A 19,711-nucleotide genomic window follows, 5' to 3' on the forward strand; every position below is an offset into this window, starting at 1 on the left:
ACCTTCGGAACTAAGATATTATTTCCCTTGTGCCTGTAGTTACACTGGCTCACTCACCCTTCAAACCGGAACACAACAATACTGATTACTGTTATTTGGCGGTAGAATAACTGATGAGTGGGTGGTACCTACCCAGACGGGCCTGCACAAAGCCCTACCACCAAGTAAATTCGTAGGTCTTAGTTAGAATAGTTTCTTTGCATCTCACATGGACCCATTAAATATATGTATATAGATAGCATCATAGGCTTTCATCATTTATCAGGTCAAAAGGCTGCTAAAACAGACTGTTATATATATCAGAAACAGCCGTGGAGAAAATTAATTAAGCACACGTTATGAAAATCCTAACCTTTCTATATTTTCATTAATCTTTCTTCTCCAATTATAAACACACACAACAAGTACATTGAGGATGACATAATTATGTACTCCAAATAACTAACTAGTTGATAAAAAGTTCATTAATGGAGTAGCATGTCTGTCTGTATTATTTCAAATGCAAATACTTTTCAGGGAAAAGTATTTTAATGTAAACAAGAAAATAAATTTAAATTTGCTTGTGCTAACCTCCGTATGTATAGATGACAGTGCAATTACACAGCACAGAACAGTTGAGATTTCATTCAATAGCTTGACGTGTTAAGATCCATCAAGAACGGCAGACACTTCATTGAACAAAATGTTGGAGAAGGATTACAAGAAAGTACCCATTGAGGATATTGAAAAAGAATTCAGTAAGTAGCATTGTAATATGTCGTATAATGTTTAAAATAGCAGGATGTTAAATAAGTGAACAACAACAACAGCCTATAAATTTCCCACTGCTGGGCTAACCTCCTCTCCCTTTGAGGAGAAGCTTTAGAACATATGCTACCAAGGTTTGGAAGATATTCCACTACGCTGTTTCAATGCGGGTTGGTGGAATACACATATGGCAGATTCTTTTATGAAATTAGACAATTGTTAACTTAAGAGCTAAGATGGCCCAGTGTTTAGAACGCGTGCATCTTAACCGATGATTTTCAAACCCAGGCAAGCACCGCTATATGTATGTGCTTAATTTGTATTTATAATTCATCTCGTGCTCGGCGGTGATGGAAAACATGGTATGTAACATGGATGAAAACAAGGTACTTGTTTTTATTTTGATAATATTGTTTTGGTTTTAGATCCCAGTGAAAAGGAACCTATCAAATATGGTCTTGGAGTACGTCACGTTCAAGCCGTTCTATATTTCATGTGTCTCGCCCTAGGCTACATATCGCGTGGTCACTTAGGTGTAACGATTGTTGGAATGACAATGGTTGACCATGATGCTCATGAACCTATACCTGTAACGGAAGCTGTAATTTATGAAAACAGTACCACTATTGATACAGTAACCACAACCGAAGGTTTTATTATAAATAAAACAATAGTTGATGATTTACAAGATAATATAACATTTACAGATAATAAAACAGATGTTAATTGGAATGTTTATAGAGTGAGTATTACTTTAAACAAAATAATGTGATATTTAACTTCAGGAAACTAAGAAAATTGAAATAGTCAGGTCTATTTTAAGTAGTAAAGTAAAGTAGCAGCCTGTAAATTTCCCAGTGCTGGGCTATGACCTCGTCTTCCATTAAGGAGAGGGTTTGGAACATATTCCACCACTCTGTTCCAATGCGGGTTATGTGGGTGCGGGTGGAATACACATGTGTCAGAATTTCTATGAAATTTGACATATGCAGGTTTCCTCACGATGTTTTCCTTCACCACCGAGAACGAGAGGAATTATAAACACAAATTAAGCACATGAATATTCAGTGGTGTTTGCCTAGGTTTGAACTCGTAATCATCGGTTAAGCTGTACGTGTTCTAACCGCTGGGCCAACTGGCTTCATCTATGTGAAGACTTAGGTATGATAATAGCAATAATGTTGTTATCTGTATACATCAAAAAATTATATCATTAAGATAAATTAATTCAAAGATTAAGAATTACGTTGTTAATAAGACAGATTTGAAATAAGATTGTATTGGTCACAAAATAATTGATGTATTTTCGAATTAACAATGATTCTCTATTCAAATTTCCAGACTTACGATTGGCCTAAATCGATTCAAGAAATGGTACTTGGGTCGTTTTTCTTAGGATACAGCATAATGATGTTTCCCATTGGCATTGTGTGTCAGCGTTGGGGTGGTAAGATACCGCTTCAGATTGCAATGTTTGTAAATGGAGTCGTATCATTTTTTACGCCCTGGCTTGTAACATGGGTACGTTTCACATTTTACATTTTATTTAATTGTCATCATCATTAATCATCGTTGCTTGTTAAAATTTTCTATCGTATTTATGTATTTCGTAAATTTCTCTTGGTCTGATTATGACACGCATATATTTTTCTGTTAGTCTTTTAGTCACATAGTCAAAGCTATTTTTTTTGTAATGACTTATTGACGTATGTACGTACGTAACGGAGATATAAAATATGTCTGTCAGTCGTCAAGATGAAAAAAAATTAAAGAAAGCAAGCATAACTGGTATCAAAGTATACAGAATTTGTTTAATTATGACAACACATAGAAACTTCTGAAGTTTTTCTTTACTATATTGTCCATGTAGTTATATAAAAAAAAACCTCCAATTACTCTATCTATTAAAAAAAAGCATCAAAAACCATAAGCATACATAGGAACAGACAGTGGTAAGCTAAATTGTTTTATGCAATGTAATGAGGAAGATAAAATCTGTTTCAGGGCGGTTGGAAGGTATTGTGTGTACTCCGTACAATGCAGGGACTTTCACAAGCCGGCCTGTATCCTGGTATCCTTACTTTATTAGCAAATTGGGTACCTGTAAGCGAGCGTGCAAGTCTCTCCAGCTATGTTTACACAGGTGAGTATCCATTATGCAAAGTGTTTGAGAAATTCACTGCTTGAATTAACTTGCCCTAAGATCGTTTTCATCAAAGGAAAACAAAGGAAAAATAGTTCTGGAATTCTTTAACGATTAATAAAATATAACATAAAATAGATGCTGCTTAAGTACGATACAACTTAGATGTAGCATCGGCAAAATTCGTAAAACCGATCACATCCGAATTAAGTCAAATTATCAATAATTCTTATGCGAATACGATCTTTACACAAACGCAATAACTTGTAATATTTTCGTCAATTTGATACTTCGATTTACATTCAGTTGCTTTCTCGGGTTAAACTTACAAGAGAATCTATAGCGACGAATAGCGTCGAATGGCGCGATAGGGAGCTATTTCTATTACAGGAGGTTGTGTAAATGGGCAGTAATCGGTTTTATTGAATTTTCCGATGCTACATCTGAGTTGTGTCGTACTATACTATACTATACCTGGTTAGTCTAGTAAGGCAACAGATAGTTAAATACATTTTTCAATCTTAAAATCGTCAGCACTTTTTTCGAAGTAGATATTACACTTGGAAAGATTGCTAAGCCGTTAATCCTACACTTGAACACATTTCGTGACCGTGTCAAATCTTCCGACTTTTTGGATTAATAGATTGAAGGAATAGAAAATGTGTATGTAGTAGTACACTTTAATACCTCCCGCAAAATTAACTGGTCTATCATTAACCATTTGTTTGTACTCTGTGGTCAACATCGGTCAGACAACCATACATTACATAATCGCTCTTTCAGAATTTAACCTAAAGAAAACACTTTTTAAATCGGTGTCACAATATTAATCTTACTTGGTCAAGTCATTAAGAAGACCATTAACTCAAACACAGTTGATTATTTCTTCAAATATTAGGATTAGGATAAAAGTAACAGCTTGTAAATTTCCCACTTCTGAGCTAAGATCTCCTCTTCCATTAAAAAGAGTGTTTGAAACATATTCCACAACGCGGTTCAAATGCACATGTGGCAGAATTTCAACGAAATTAGACACATGCAGGTGTTGTCCTCATCATCGAAATCATCGGTTAAGATGCACGTGTTCAAATCACTGGGCCATCTTTGCTCTCCACAGGGCTATTTCCGCTCTCCACTGGCCTATCTCCGCTCTGGAGGATAAGAATTTTCTGTGTACATATATTTGTGGTGTGGAATATTTAAAATAATGTGTCAATTATTGTTTGTTTTTTTAGCTTCTGCATTCGGCACTGTAATAGCGTTCCAGGCTGCTGGTATTCTTGCATTTAGTAGATTTGGATGGCCATCCACATTCTGGACCACCGGGATAGCGTGTTTTATCGGATTCATTTTAATATCACTCTTCGGTGCCGCTACTCCTAAAGACCATAAGTCCATATCAGAAGCTGAGAAAAATTATATTATGGGAGCAACTAGTAATAGCGTTGAAACGGTAAGTCTTTTTCTAGTAATTAATTAAAGCCCAGATTAAGCCTTCCTGGCGGGTCAGCAGAAAATCCTATTTGGGTCAGAAATGTTTTACACTAAAGTAACAATCATATAGAATGTTTCTCAATGATTGAATCTAGAAATTGTATCCTTTTTATACTCAATAAGCTTCATGGTTAAAATAACATGCATGATTTATTATAATTTTCATTGTAAGGTTTTGTGCAAAAGTCCTGGGCAATGACTCTGTTTAATCTAAGTAAATATAAGATCGATTTTATAGCTGATATAAATTGCATCATCTATGAGAAATCAACATAACAGCAACGCGCGTAACAGCTAGATTTAAATAGATACCTAAATCATTTTAGATAATGTGACATTTTTAACATGTTTGGTATGGGTTTAAAGTGAGCTAACATAAATAGAAATATGAGACAACATCACATACATTACTCTGATCCCAATGTAAGTAGCTGAAGCACTTGTGTTATGGAAATCAGAAGTAACGACGGTACCACAAACACCCAGACCCAAGACAACATAGAAAACTAATGGTAATCTACATCGACTCGGCCGGGAATCGAACCCGGGACCTCAGAGTGGCGTACTCATGAAAACCGGTGTACACACCACTCGACCATGGAGGTCGTCATAGCACAGATTAAATTCAAATTAATTAGTTTTAGAAGGCATCCACTGCCTGAATGTAATTCATAGAATTTAAATATATTTTAAATGTATCATTGCACTTAGCTAGTTTAGGATTTATTTTGATATTTTTGTGTAATTTGTAACAGAAATCCAAAGTTCCATGGAAGTTGGTTGGGAAGTCCATACCCGTATGGGCCACCATCACGGCCCACATGGGCAATGCTGTTTGTTTCGTGTTCTTCTTCATGCAAGTACCGACATATGTGTTTGCGATATTGAAACTCAACATTCGCAATGTAAGTTACTATATTAATATTTGATAAACAAAATGAGCCGAGATGGCCCAGTGATTAGAACGCGTGTATCTTAGCCGGTGATTGCGGGTTCACCCAGGCAAGCACCACTGAATAGTTATGTGGTTTAGTGTTTAAAATTCATCTCAATCTCAGCGGTGATGGAAAACATCGTGAAGATGTGTCTAATTTAATAGAAATTCTGCCACATGTATATTCCACCAACCTGCATTGGGACTATTAAATTTTCCAATTTATGTTCTGAGGCCTTAGCTCAGCAGTGGGAAATGTGCAGACTGTTGTTGTTGCTATCAACAAAAACTGTAGTAAACATTTAAACAAATCAATTGTTAATATTTTATACGAGTGCATAAGTAATGATGTTCTTATAAAAATCAGGTATTCCACAATAGATACACATATAATATATTTTCATCATAAACATGCACTTCTTTTAGTACGAAGGCATTCCAGGTGTGTAAACTATTTCGTAGATTGGTGAAATCTAATTTTGAATGATTATTTTTAGTAAATACATGTTCATTAACAGCTTGTAAAATTCTCACTGCTGGGTTAAGACCTCCTTTCCCTTTTGACACATACAAGTTTCCTCGCGATGTTGTCCTTCATCGCTGAGAACGAGACGTGTGACGAAGACTAATAAACATAAAAAAATCAGTGGTGTTTGAATGGGTTACCACAGGACTTTTTTTGGTAACTTCCCTGTAATATTGTTACTGAAAAATAATATTATTTTCGTTACAGAGTGGCTTATTATCATCATTACCATACTTCGCTTCGTTTTTCTCATCGGTGGGCTTTGGCTATCTATCCGACTTTTTAACAAACCGAAAGATAATGAGTATCAAAAATGCAAGACGATTATTTAATTCAATAGGTGAGTTTCGAAATCAATCGTTGGAATCGTTTCACTTGGAGGTAGGGCTTTGTGCGAGCCCGTCTGGGTAGGTACCACCCAATCATCAGATATTCTACCGCTAAACAATAGTACGCAGTATTGTTGTATTCCAGTTTAAAGGGTGAGTGAGCCAGTGTAACTACAGGCACAAGGGACATAGCATCTTATTTCCCAAGGTTGGTGGCGCATTGACGATGTAAGGAATAGTTAATATTTCTTACAGCGTCATTGTCTATGGGTGATGGCGACCACTTACCATCAGGTGGCCCATATGCTTGTCCGCCAACATATACCATTAAAAAAAATCAATTTGATACACTCGAAGGCATAAACTGGTAACTTCCAAAAATAAATATGAGAATAAATTGAAATTTGTTCAGCTCAATAATTTACAACTAGATAAAATAGAACGAAATGGATTTACATAAGTGAAAATTGGAAAGCATCCCTCAGTGTATTATATAAATCTATTTAAATAAGAACATTGAATATAAAGTTATTTCGATCACTTCTTTCAACAAAAATATCTTTGAGAATCGATTATAGTATTGCTTTTGAATGAGATTGACTGGTTAGGACTAACTTCTCCTATTATTAGGAGGTAAATTTTGTTTTGTTCTTGTTAAATTGACATCAAACTCTCAAATTGGGTAATATGTAATAGTTTCCAGTATATCGAATATTTTGATGTATAATAATGATCAAATTAAATAAAGTTCAGGTAAAAATCTTAGTTATAATAACTAATGGGGTTTAATTCTCTCACAAGAAAAAGGCGGACGAGTTTAGTACGTATGTTGTATATTATGATATAGGTAATTTTCTATCCATAGCATTATCCGAATGCTTCCAAAACTATAAAAGTTTTTGTAAAAGCTTTACTAATATTACAAATCTGAAGAGTTTCATTGTTTTGTATGGTATATTATAAAACCTTGAAAACTCTGGTACTGAAGTCATAGTCCATATCAATAGAGTTGGACGGCTAGACTATAAATTACTCGTAGGATTTTTTCGTCGGATACTTTTAGGTCTGATCTTTTTGTTTTTTCAAACTTTGGATATCTATTAATATTTATTAAATGAAAAAATAGTATTGAATTCTGAGATATCCTTCTGAAAAGTGATCTTTTTCTTTCCGGTTTTCCTACGTAGAAACTAAGTCAGAAGTCTTATATGAAACATAATCGTGTAACGCCTATTGGAATATAGCATATATTGATGTGTAATTTTCTAGCATGCGTGGTGCCCTCAATATGCCTGATGTCAGTGGCCTACACGAGGGACACGTTCCTCGCTGTCATCTGCTTTGTATTATTTGTCATGTGTCACTCTGCGATGCACACAGGCTGGATGGTAAGTTAAAACATTGAACATACTATGTCATAAAAGTTTATACAATACATTTAATATTTAATACTTAGAATTCGTAATTCAAGTTTAAACCTACTTCAACTACATTATGACTGTTTAAGTCATCAAAAAAAAACATCTTTTTTAAACTATGATTATTATTAAAACAGTAAAAGGAGTATCTTTGGAAAAACAACTTCTTTAAATGAGAATTGTTACAAAATAAAGACTTCGTGTGTATTGGCGATTTTTCATAATATTGCTTTGTCGTTTTTGATTTTATATTTTTGATATTAAAAGACTATTTTGGTCATAAGAACTTGGAATTTCAATTATCTACTTTAACTTCACACGAACATATAAATGAAGTATACATTTACTATGAATTTCATTGGACTTCTTGCTAGTCTTCTCACTAGAATCTACACTCCAAACCACCGGATTTACATTCAATACAATCTTGCAAAGAGCTGAGATGGCCCAGTGGTTAGAACGCGTGCATCTTAACTGATGATTTCGGGTTCAAACCCAGGCAAGCGCCACTATATATATGTGCTTAATTTGTGTCTATAATTCATCTCGTGCTCGTCGGTGAAGGAAAACATTGTAAGGAAACCTGCATGTGTCTAATTTCATCGAAATTCTTCCACATGTGCATTCCACCAACACGCATTGGAACAGCGTGGTGGAATATATTCCAAACCCTCTCCTTAATGGGAGAGGAAGCCTTATCCCAGCAGTTGGAAATTTACAGGCTGTTACTTTAATCTTGCAACACGACGATTCCAATGTGCTTGTATATTTGAATATTTTATACTAGTAGTCGACCGTAGCTTTGCTTGCTTGGTCAAAAAAAGTATGCCTACGTCCTTTCTTGGAGTTCAAGATTGCTTCATACCAAATTCCATCAAATTCGGTTCGGCAGTTTGGTCGTGAAAGACAAACAGACAGACAGACAAAGTTACTTTCACATTTATAATATTAATATAGATTACTGGACAACACAAAAAGGGCTGGATTGATTTAAATATTTGGATTAGACATAGCCTATACGCTGACTTAACACAAATACAACCTAACAAGTCCTCCCTTTGAACCAACCCCGCATTGAATTGCAGCGTGGTGGAATATGGTCCAAACCATCTCCTCAAAGGGAGAGTAGGCCTTTAGCCCAGCAGTGGGAATTTACAGGCTGTTGTTGTTGTTGTTGAAGTCCCCCCTTACGCGTGAAAACATGGAAGCTAGTCACGAATCATTGTTTGAATCACTAATTACTATACACTGTAATTTTTTTCCAGATTAATTATATGGATCTATCCCCAAACTTCAGTGGAGCTCTGATGGCGTGCGGGAATACAGTCACTAACGTGGTCGTGCTGGCTCTCCCCATCATCGTTTCCAATATCGTGACTGATGTGGTATGTATGACTTGCTCAAACACATTATAACTATTAGATAAGAAACAGACCTTAAAGTCGGATTGTTTTAGTCTTTATGCAGACGTATGATTATTCTTGAAGGTCTTTAGGTCTTGGGGTCAAATCCCTGGTTGGGCTGATAAAATGCTATTGAGATTTTATTGCCAAAAATTGTCAGCAGTAGTCTGAATTCTGCTTGAAACGTGTACACTTCCGTGCCTCAAAATAGACAGCGTGAACAAAGAAAGAAATATATATACAATTAAGCTGGTAATTTTTCTTGTTAGAAAAAAAACCTGGCTGGTTTATCATTAGGATTTTTACCTTAATGATGGCAACAAGCTGTAATAAATAGCGGTGCATATACATATAATTTAATAATATTAATAACTGAATTCAAATATTTTCTTGTAAATATAACAGAATTTTCCCTCAAATCAATTATATGGTATAATATGAAACGAGGAATAGGTTGGCGGACGAGGATATGGGCCACCTGATGGTAAGTGGTCACTATCACCCATAGACAATAAATAAATCGCTTTAATAAATCTTAACTATTCCTTACATCGTCAGTGCGCCACCAACCTTGGGAACTAATTTGCTATGTCCCTTGTGTCTGTAGATCCACTGGCTCACTCACCATTCAAACCGGAACACAACAATACTGCGTACTATTGTTTAGAGGTAGGATATCTGATGAGTGGGTTGTACCTACCCAGACGGGCTTAAACAAAGCTCTACCACCAAAACTGCAATCAGCCATCAATTTTCTCATATGGTCGTCTCCCGAAACGAAATTTAAAAATAGAATACAGTTTTACATATTTAATAAAACCGGGCTGTAATATAGAAGTGCATTAAAAACTTCACAATATATTCAACGACAGAAGTTCAATGCAGTTATGAAATTCATAGCGCACATTTTTGCACCTCGGGGCGGGGGCATTACTCGGAGCGCGAAACGGAAAATATTTATGGTTATTTAAACTTATCCGGTCACTGTAAGCCTGAAATATTCCCAACAAAGAGTGTTCTATTTCTACTTTAACATTACTTTAGTAAGTATAATAACTGCGCTGCAGCCTTTTATATATTTGGTGTAGCATTACATAGCTTATAATTAAGCTCTCTGAATTAATCATATCACTACTTAGTATAAAACAAAGTCATTACCCGCTGTCGGTCTGTCCCTATGTATGCTTAGATATTTAAAACTACGCAATGGATATTTGGAAAGAGTCTAGATGACCCAGTGGTTAGAACGCGTGCATCTTAACCGATGATTGCGTGTTCAAACCCGAGAAGCACCGTTGATTCATATGCTTAATTTGTCTTTATAATTCATCTCGTGCTCAGCGGTGAAGGAAAACATCGTGAGGAAACCTGCATAAACCCGCATTGGAACAGCGAGGTGGAATATGTTCCAAACCTTCTCCTCAAAGAGAGAGGAGGCCTTTAGCCCAGCAATGGGAATTTACAGGCTGTTGTTGTTGTTGTAATGGATTTTGACGCGATATTTTAATAGATAGAGTGACTCAAGAGGAAGGTTTATATGTATAATCCCACCCCGGTTTCGAGACAATTTTAAGTAATACAGTATTAATTCTTATCCGATTAAGCATTTTGCGTTTGATATAGATCAATATGGCCCTATATAGCATGTCATTTAAATGAATATTCCCGAAGATATCTCATATTCTTGGTGCTAGGACATTGTGCAAGCCCGTCTGGGTAGGTACCACCCAATCATCAGTTATTGTACTGCCAAATAACAGTACTCAATATTGTTGTGTTCCAGTTTGAAGGGTGAGTGAGTTAGTGTAACTACAGGCACAAAGGACATAACATCTTAGTTCCCAAGGTTGGTGGCACATTGACGATGTAAAGAATAGTTAATATTTCTTACAGCGTCATTGTCTATGGGTGATGGTGACCACTTACCATCACGTGGCCCATATGCGCTTCCGCCAACAAAAGATATTACAGATTTAAAATAATGGGGCATAGCTGTTTGTAATGTATAATCACAAAAATCTGGACGTTTTTCATATCGATATTCTGTAGTGTATTTAGTAATAGCATTGCACTCGAGCGAAGATAGGGCGGATCGCTAGTTTAATATATTTAATAAGTAAATCAAAATACTTTTAAATAACAACCATGTATGGATTATAGGATTTTGAATCGACATTTGAAATAGCTGAGCTTCTATTAAGAAATCTCTTTCTTCTTGTCCTATTGCTTCTGAAGACATGAAAGGCAGATCTTACGTCTGTTCTGCATATGTACTGACAGTAATATGCAATTTTACTCTGTACCGAATCAACATGATAAAACAAAGTTCACTAAGAACAAAAATGCCTATTAGATCAATAATGAGAAATTAACAGCTTGTAAGTACATTGCTGGGCACATTGCTTTTGGAAAATTTGGAGCATATAAGTTTTTCGATGTATGTATTAACATCGGTAAACATGTGACTAAGTAGAAAATAACATACAGTCTTGTCTCCACAGACTAATCAGCACCAATGGCGAATCACGATGTTCCTGATGGCTGGCCTCACGCTGACCGCTAATGTCATCTTCATAATATTCATGTCTGCTGAAGTCCAACCTTGGAATGATAGTGACGGCAACACAGCGGACAATAAAACAGGTTAGCTGATTGCTATTACTAAATATAAGAACGTATGGCGTAATTAAATTACTAAAAGTAGATTATTAGTATTGTACGAGAATAAAGTAGACTGTATTACAGAAGGGGAGTTATTACCTGGAAACTTGGATTCTTACCGTCAAAGACACTTGATATGACGACCTCAATGGTCGAGTAGTGTGTACACCGGTTTTCATGGGTACTACGCTCCTTGTCAATGTAGAACAAGTACATTAGTTTTCTATGTAGTCTTGGGTCTGAATGTTGCACCGTCGTTACTTCTGAATTTCAATATCACAAGTGCTTTAGCTACTTACACTGGGATCAGAGTACTATATGTAATGATGCTTATTTATTTTCAAAGATATTACAGATTTGTAATACAGGGACATAGCTTTTTCGTATTGTAATTTTTTTTTTCTGGGTTGAGCTCTTGGAGAACACAAGTAAAGGGATGGTTGATATAATTAGTAGCTTTATAAACAAGTACTAGTAAGGTAACATATATCTTGAGTGTATGCGCACGTGCGTATATGATTTAGTGTGTGTATATATGTGTGCGTTTGTAAGACAATATTTCTCTGATTTCAAGGCAATTTCGTTGAAGGAATACAGGCCAATAATTTGATTTCTTTAACGTTTCTTGTTCATATAATTTTGAACATAAAATTTAGTCGTGCCCGACTGAAAACCTTCATCTTGGTTTAATAACTTTCATTATTATTTAAATAAGTCTGATTAAAAGGAAACCAAAAAGTTTCCTTACTATTGATAAATATGTTTTCTATGAATTTTCAGTTTATATTTCTCATTTCCGTACGAATTAAATATTACTGGTTTTCGAGATTAATCGGGGATTACCGATTTTCGTATTTTCTCGTTAAAATATTTGAAGCCTTGCAGATTAAAATAATATATATAAATATCTGTATTTCTGATTCGAACCTTTCATTCGGCGTACAATATGGTGCTTCGATTTTTTATTTTAATATTTTCTTTTAATTTTCATAAAACTTAAAATCAGAATCTATTCATTGGTACAAAATATATTCAGTACGATATTGTGTATATATATTTCAATTATTTTTTCATTCCAATGATAAATGGAAATTTCAGTATCACTACATAGTATAAAACAAAGTCGCCTTCTCTGTCCCTATATCTTTTTGTATGCTTAAATCTTTAAAACTGCGTAACGGATTTTGATGCGGTTTATTTTAATAGATAGAGTGTTTCAAGAATAAGGTTTTTTTATATAATACATGAACAATATAGTAAAGAAACGCTAAAAATTTTAGAAGTTTGTAATGTCATGTTTTAAGGGGCGGGACGCTAGTTAAATGTACAAATGTACAAAATGTAACTTTAGATTCTGACATATATTATAACTACTGAGTTTCTTCCCGGTTCTTCTCGGTAGAATCTACTTTCAGAACCGGTGCTTGTCATAGCCTATTGGAATAAAGTTTATTTTGATTTGATTTGATTATTATGAAAAAAAAAACTTTATATGTAACTTAACAAAATCTTTCTCATCATTCTGGGCAGTTGGATCTACAAAACTATTTTACTCATGATAAAATCAACTGACGTAGTAAACGCGTGATGATAACCTATTCATAGCATATGCATCACGATTTATTAACATATATGACTAAATCTTGCGAGTGATAAGCTACATATAAGCGATTGTCGTCACTTTTGTTTAACTTGATTTAACTAAGATTGTCATAATATGCTAGTTTGTTTTAGGCAGACAGGTTGACAAATGAGGAAACTTGTTTTAAGTTTTAATCTTAGACACTGCAATAAATACAAATACTTCTTACAATGTTACAGAACGCTTACTAAGACTATCTGGTACGTCTAGTGACTAGATATATGAGACAACATCACAAATATTACTCTGATCCCAATGTAAATAGCTAAAGCACTTATGTTATGGAAAATCAGCAGTAAAGACGGTACCTCAAACACCCAGACTTAAGACAACATAGAAAACTAATGATAATCTACATCGACTCAGCCGGGAATCGAACCTAGGACCTCGAAGTGGCGTAGCCATGAAAAAAGGTGTACACACCACTCGACCACGGAGGTCGTCAAACATGCTCCGGGGTCCTGAGTTCAACCCAATGTCTTAACTATCTCACTCAGAATATAGCAATACAATTTTGGTTTAATGATTGAAAATTGAATCTCTGTGTTTTATTTTCTTCTCTAAATTTTTATACATGCAACCTGAAGCACAACAAAACTCCGAAAAAAGACCTCGACGACAACCTTCCCTCCTCAATTTTTTAATGATAATTAGTATTATAATTTTGAAGAAAAATTTATACATACACGTAAATTTGTTCTTAAATACTGTGAGTCCTTAAAATAAATATAATAAGATTGCTGTTAAAGTGATCTTAATTATTCTGATTCGAATTAAATATAACAGAACATGGTCATCCTGCTTGGCTATTGGTCAAGTAGGACGATCACGATGACTGGCCTCGGAGTCTCCTTGCTTATCTCCTTAGGAAGCCTTTTTTTTTTTTTTTTTTTTTTTATGGCATAGGAGGCAAACGAGCAGGAGGCTCACCTGATGGAAAGTGACTACCACCGCCCATGGACACCTGCAACACCAGGGGACTTGCAGGTGCGTTGCCGGCCTTTCAAAAAGGAGTAGGCTCTTTTCTTAAAGGTTCCCATGTCGTATCGGTTCGGAAAAACCGCCGGCGAAAGCTGGTTCCACAAAGTGGTTGTGCGAGGCAGAAAATGTCTGAGAAATCGCGCTGTTGTGGATTTTCGGACATCAAGGTGGTGCGGGTGAAACTTAGAATTTTGGCGAGATGTCCGAAGGTGAAATTCAGCAGCCGGGATTAATCCGAACAATTCCTCGGAACATTCCCCGTGAAAAATTCGGTAGAAGATGCAGAGTGATCCGACATCTCTACGCAAAGCCAAAGGATCAAGGAGATCGGAAAGAGCTTGATCGTCGATAACTCGAGCCGCTCTACGTTGGATGCGGTCAAATGGAAGGAGCTGGTACTGGGGAGCACCCGCCCAGAGGTGAGAGCAGTACTCCATGTGAGGCCGAATTTGCGCCTTGTAAAGTTTAAGGCGATGGGCCGACGTGAAGTACTGTCTCGCCTTGCTGAGCACGCCCAGCTTTTTTGAAGCCAATTTGGCTTTGCCTTCCAATTGACCGCGGAACTGAACGAGGCTCGAAATATCAACGCCAAGTATTCCGATACTACCTGTAGCGGCTATCGGAATGTTCTCAAATCGTGGAGATACGACAAATGGTGTTTTTTTAGCGGTTAACGCGCAAACTTGCGTCTTTTTGGGGTTGAAATGGACTAGATTTAGCCGGCCCCAATTCGAGACTTCGTTTAATGAAGACTCGATTTCAGACACAAGTTTGTTCCGGTTCTCTTCGACGTTTTCCCGAGAAATATTAGCGCGGCCGGTGTATAAGGTGTCAACGGTACTGTCATCTGCATAGCAATGAATGTTCCCGATTTGCAACAAATCATTGATATGCAGAAGAAACAGAGTGGGTGATAGAACGCAGCCTTGTGGAACACCAGCATTGACGAATTTTAAGTCAGAGCATGCACCGTCGACAACGACCTTGATGCTCCGATCTGCCAAAAAGCTGGTAATCCAATTGCATAATTTCCCGGGAAGCCCATAGGAAGGAAGCTTCGAAAGAAGCGCTTTGTGCCATACGCGATCGAAGGCCTTCGCTATGTCCAAGCTGGCTGCTAATGCCTCCCCCTTGCTCTCAACTGCTTCAGCCCACCTGTGAGTAAGGTAAACTAGAAGATCACCGGCTGACCGACCCCGACGGAAACCGTACTGGCGGTCGCTAATCAGCTGGTTCTCCTCTAGATACCGCAGGAGCTGGCAGTTTATAAGGGACTCCATTATCTTGGAGAGCAAGGAGGTGATGGCTATAGGCCTATAATTGGACGGGTCTGAGCGGTTGCCTTTTTTAAGGATCGGATGCACCAAAGCTGTCTTCCAGGAATTCGGGACGACGCCTAATGTGTAGGATTGCCGGAAAAGACGCGTTAAGATCGGTGCCAACTCGGGAGCACATGTCCGTAGCACGATTGGAGGGATACCATCGGGTCCGCTCGACTTATGAATGTCCAAGGAAAGAAGTGCTTTACGAACTGCACTTTGCCGGAATTTAACCTCCGGCATCGTGGTATCACATCGCGGAATTGTTGGTGGAGATTTTCCTTGGTCATCCAGAGTCGAGTTCGACGCGAAGAGAGAGCCTAAAAGATCAGCTTTCTCTTTCGCGGTATGGGCCAATGACTCACCGTCTCTGTGCAGAGATGGAAAAGATGGCTGACAGAAATTCCCTAAGACAGCCTTAGCGAGAGACCAGAACGCTCGTGTTCCTGAAGGGAGACGCACCAGTCTCTCGCCAATTCTGCCAATGTACTCCGTCTTCGCCCTAGCAATCACGTTTTTGAGGGACCTAGAGGCAGAGTTGTATTCCTTTTTAAATGCGCTGGTATTTACATCACGAGACGCAGATGCATTAGCCCAGGTTTGATAGCGTTCCCACTTTCGGCGTGATGCCGTTTTGCAGAAGCGACCAAACCAAGGCTGGGACTTGCCACCGATGGGTACTGCAGAGTAAGGAATGAATAGTTCCATACCCTGAAGCACCACATCGGCAACAGAGTCAGCAGCAGCGTTCGGATCATCCGGCGAGAAACAAATCTGCCCCCATGGGTAAGATGCAAAAAAAGACCGCATCCCATCCCAATCTGCTGACTTGTAGTGCCATACTCGGCGGCACCCAACAAAGCGAGGCCGTGAGTACCGCACAACCGGCACTGTACTCCGGACGAGACAGTGGTCAGACGAGCCCAGAGGGGGATCGACGATAACCTGATAGCCATCCGGATGTGAAGTCAGCAGAAGGTCCAACAGGGAAGGTGTATGATCCTCCACATCCGGTATTCGCGTTGGCGAGTTGACCAGTTGTGTCAGATCATATGCTAGAGCGAAGTCCAGAACAGATCTACCCGTATGATCGGTGGTGCGTGAGCCGAGCCATTCTGCGTGGTGAGCATTAAAGTCACCCAGAATAATGATCTCTGCGGATGGAATCTGCTGAAGCACGGAATCTGTAGCCATTTGGACGTGCTCAACCAGTCGGTCGGTTTCGGCATTACCGCTATGGGACCTATAAAGGCACGCATAGATTCGCGGATGGTCATCGCAGTCTACACGCAGCCAGATAATCGATAGGTCCTGTCCTTCAAGGCTGCCGAGGCGTCGAGAACAGATATCATCTCTGACGTAAACGCATACCCCAGCTCGTGGTATAAAGGAATGTTCCAATTTGTACCCAGGGTACGAGAGAAAAGTCGTATCGGCAGGAGAAGATATCTGGGTCTCGGTTAGAAAGAGCAAGGCCGGCTTCGCCGTTTCCAGATGGTAGTGAACGGCGTTGAGGTTGGAGTTGAGTCCCCTTATGTTGCAGAAGTCCACAGCGAGGGTGGTAGGGGTTGCCTTATGATGCCTGCTCCGCTTGCCCCGAACAGTGGCGAGCGCAAAATTGCCCCCCCCCAGAATTCGGAGGGCAGCCTGGGCATCCCTGCTCAGGTGGTGTATGTCCTGAGCATGGATGCCCAGAGAGGGATTCTCCACCGCTGTCGCTGATGGTACCCTCCTGGGGTAATTTAACCAAATTCTGCACAACCATCAAGTTTTGGGGGGGAGGGGGATTGGGCCTCCGGAACTCTCACTTACCGGACGAAACGCGGTAGCATAACTACCACTTTACGCCGATTTTAAGTGAGAGAGTGGTACTTCCCCGGGCGTGCCGGCCCATTCGGCTGTAACCCGAAGGTATACAGCGTGGCACTACCTTGCAGCTACCGTGTTAATAGTTTAATAAATATCTCATGATATTATGGAGATGGCCGCGTGGTTAGAACCTTGCATCTTAACCGATGATTGCGGGTTCTTACCCAGGCTAGCACCACTGAATATTCATGTGCTTAATTTGTGTTTATATGTTCATCTCGTGCGCGGCGATGAAGGATAACAACGAGGAGATCGGCACGTGTCTAATTTTATAGAAATTCTGCCACATGTGTATTTCACCTGCATAGTGGTGAAATGTGTTCAAAACTTTCTCCTCAGAAGGAGAGGAGGCCTTGTCCCAGATATTGTGAAAGAGCTTCCTCAACTAATACTTATATGTTGTTTATGTATGTACTTAAATGAATAGAATGGACACACTATGATCATAATCAAACATTAACATTATTTTATATTATATTATTTTATATTATTTTATATTATTATCACATTATGATACTCCTTCTCTGTTTCAGAATACGAAGTCGTAGAGCAAGAATCAGAAAAAAAGAAAGAAATTGAAGATTCATAAATTATTTTTTTAGTAACCTAATTTTTCCTCAAATGAAGTTCTAAGTTAAGTTTTTTGAAGAAGCCTCTTTCTGTGTTCCATTAGGATATTATAAGATGTATTGTTTTGTATATTTATATATAAGATTTACATGTGATACGTTTATTATTTATGTTATATTTTAGAAATATTGTAAATAAATTATAAATATTGAATACATTTTTGTTTATTAATTCACTTTTAATAATATCCTTATACTGAATACAGCTGCATACATAGCTATTATATATGTATAATATTTAATATGTAGCGTATATTTTAGACAAAAGAACGTATTACTTTTGTTTTTATTTTTTATTTATTCTTGTGTATATATTGTGATGCGCTTAAAAATTAAATATTATTATATCATTTCTTCTTCAAACTCTTCGTGAAGTTCTAGGGGATATAAAGAATTAATAATGAAATATAATTCCAAAATGACTGATTATCCGGTAATATCCGGTAGCCCAACAGAATCTCAAATAACGTAGCAAATTATTCAAACGTGAAATGAACAGCAAATCGTTAAAGAATTTGCGTTGAAGAATAGAATGATAACACACGTTGGGAATCAAAGAATTGTTTAAGGATGTTTCCAAAAGAAATATGATAAACCGACGACCTCCGTGGTCGTTCATGGGTACGCCACTCGGAGGTCCCGGGTTCGAATCCCGGCCGATGTAGAAAAAGTCCATTAATTTTCTATCAATGCTGTCTTGGGTCTGGGTGTTTGTGATACCGTCATTACTTCTGATTCTCCATGAAACAAGGGCTGTAGCTACTTACATTAGGATCAGAGTAATATAATATGTGATATTGTCCAATGTTTATATTATAAAAATAAATTATTTATACAAAAAATACAAATATTATTAAAATAAAAGAATAGTACCGCTGAGTTTCTTTTTATTTCATTTTAATGAGTTTGCTCAGGTCTTGCTTTAATATTTTTTTTTCTTATTTCATTATATAAATTGCGCTTTGTAAACTGGTTACAATCGGAATAAAAACAAACACTGCTATAAATAACTAATCGTATTTTAAGCGTTTCTGACATTGTTAACTCCTTCCGTCACGTGTAGGCTGCGTTATTTATATACATACAATAAAACTGGAGTGTTTGTTTGTCACGCAAAATTAATCTGTCGAAACAATCTTGACCTTTGGAGTAATAGCGCAAAAAGCTTCATTAAAAGTATCGCCTTATTGTCTCCACTGGTGACAGGAGGGCTGGTTCGTTTTTTCTTAAAATGATAGGAATTGCGATTCAACGGAGAAATGCTGCTAGCATTCTTGCACCATTCCATGCGGTTAAGATTTATACAGTTACTATTTTTAATTCATATTTATGTATATTTAACCACTTAATGTTATAAAACGATAATAAAGTCACGCTGCCAGTACTATGCCATGACATAGTACTGGCCTAATACAGAATTAATAAGTTATAGCAAATGTGCGAGCTGACCGATAATTTTTGTTAAAATCAAACGAGCACGAGGTCGCAGGCACAGCTAGTTAATTATATAATTCAGTTATTTTAAGATAATTTAAATTAATATATAGATTTACTATCGCGTATAAACACTGAATTACAAGGTTTAATTAATATTAGTTCCACGACTGAGAAGTTTA

General features: G+C 37.4%; 1 protein-coding gene across 1 annotated transcript; it reads left to right on the forward strand.

The window, feature by feature from the left end:
• The first annotated feature begins 452 nt into the window (after nucleotides 1-452).
• On the forward strand, nucleotides 453-18,213 carry LOC124533979 (putative inorganic phosphate cotransporter). The gene is made up of 11 exons (XM_047109562.1): nucleotides 453-737; nucleotides 1,173-1,489; nucleotides 2,089-2,268; nucleotides 2,752-2,890; nucleotides 4,126-4,343; nucleotides 5,140-5,289; nucleotides 6,052-6,184; nucleotides 7,443-7,561; nucleotides 8,857-8,976; nucleotides 11,496-11,637; nucleotides 18,000-18,213. Exons 1-11 carry the CDS (start codon nucleotides 683-685, stop codon nucleotides 18,053-18,055), a joined length of 1,629 nt encoding a protein of 542 aa, XP_046965518.1. The 5' UTR covers nucleotides 453-682; the 3' UTR covers nucleotides 18,056-18,213.
• Nucleotides 18,214-19,711: the final 1,498 nt, after the last annotated feature.

Source organism: Vanessa cardui, chromosome 12 (assembly GCF_905220365.1).
Source record: "Vanessa cardui chromosome 12, ilVanCard2.1, whole genome shotgun sequence".
Classification (NCBI taxonomy): Eukaryota; Metazoa; Arthropoda; class Insecta; order Lepidoptera; family Nymphalidae; genus Vanessa; species Vanessa cardui.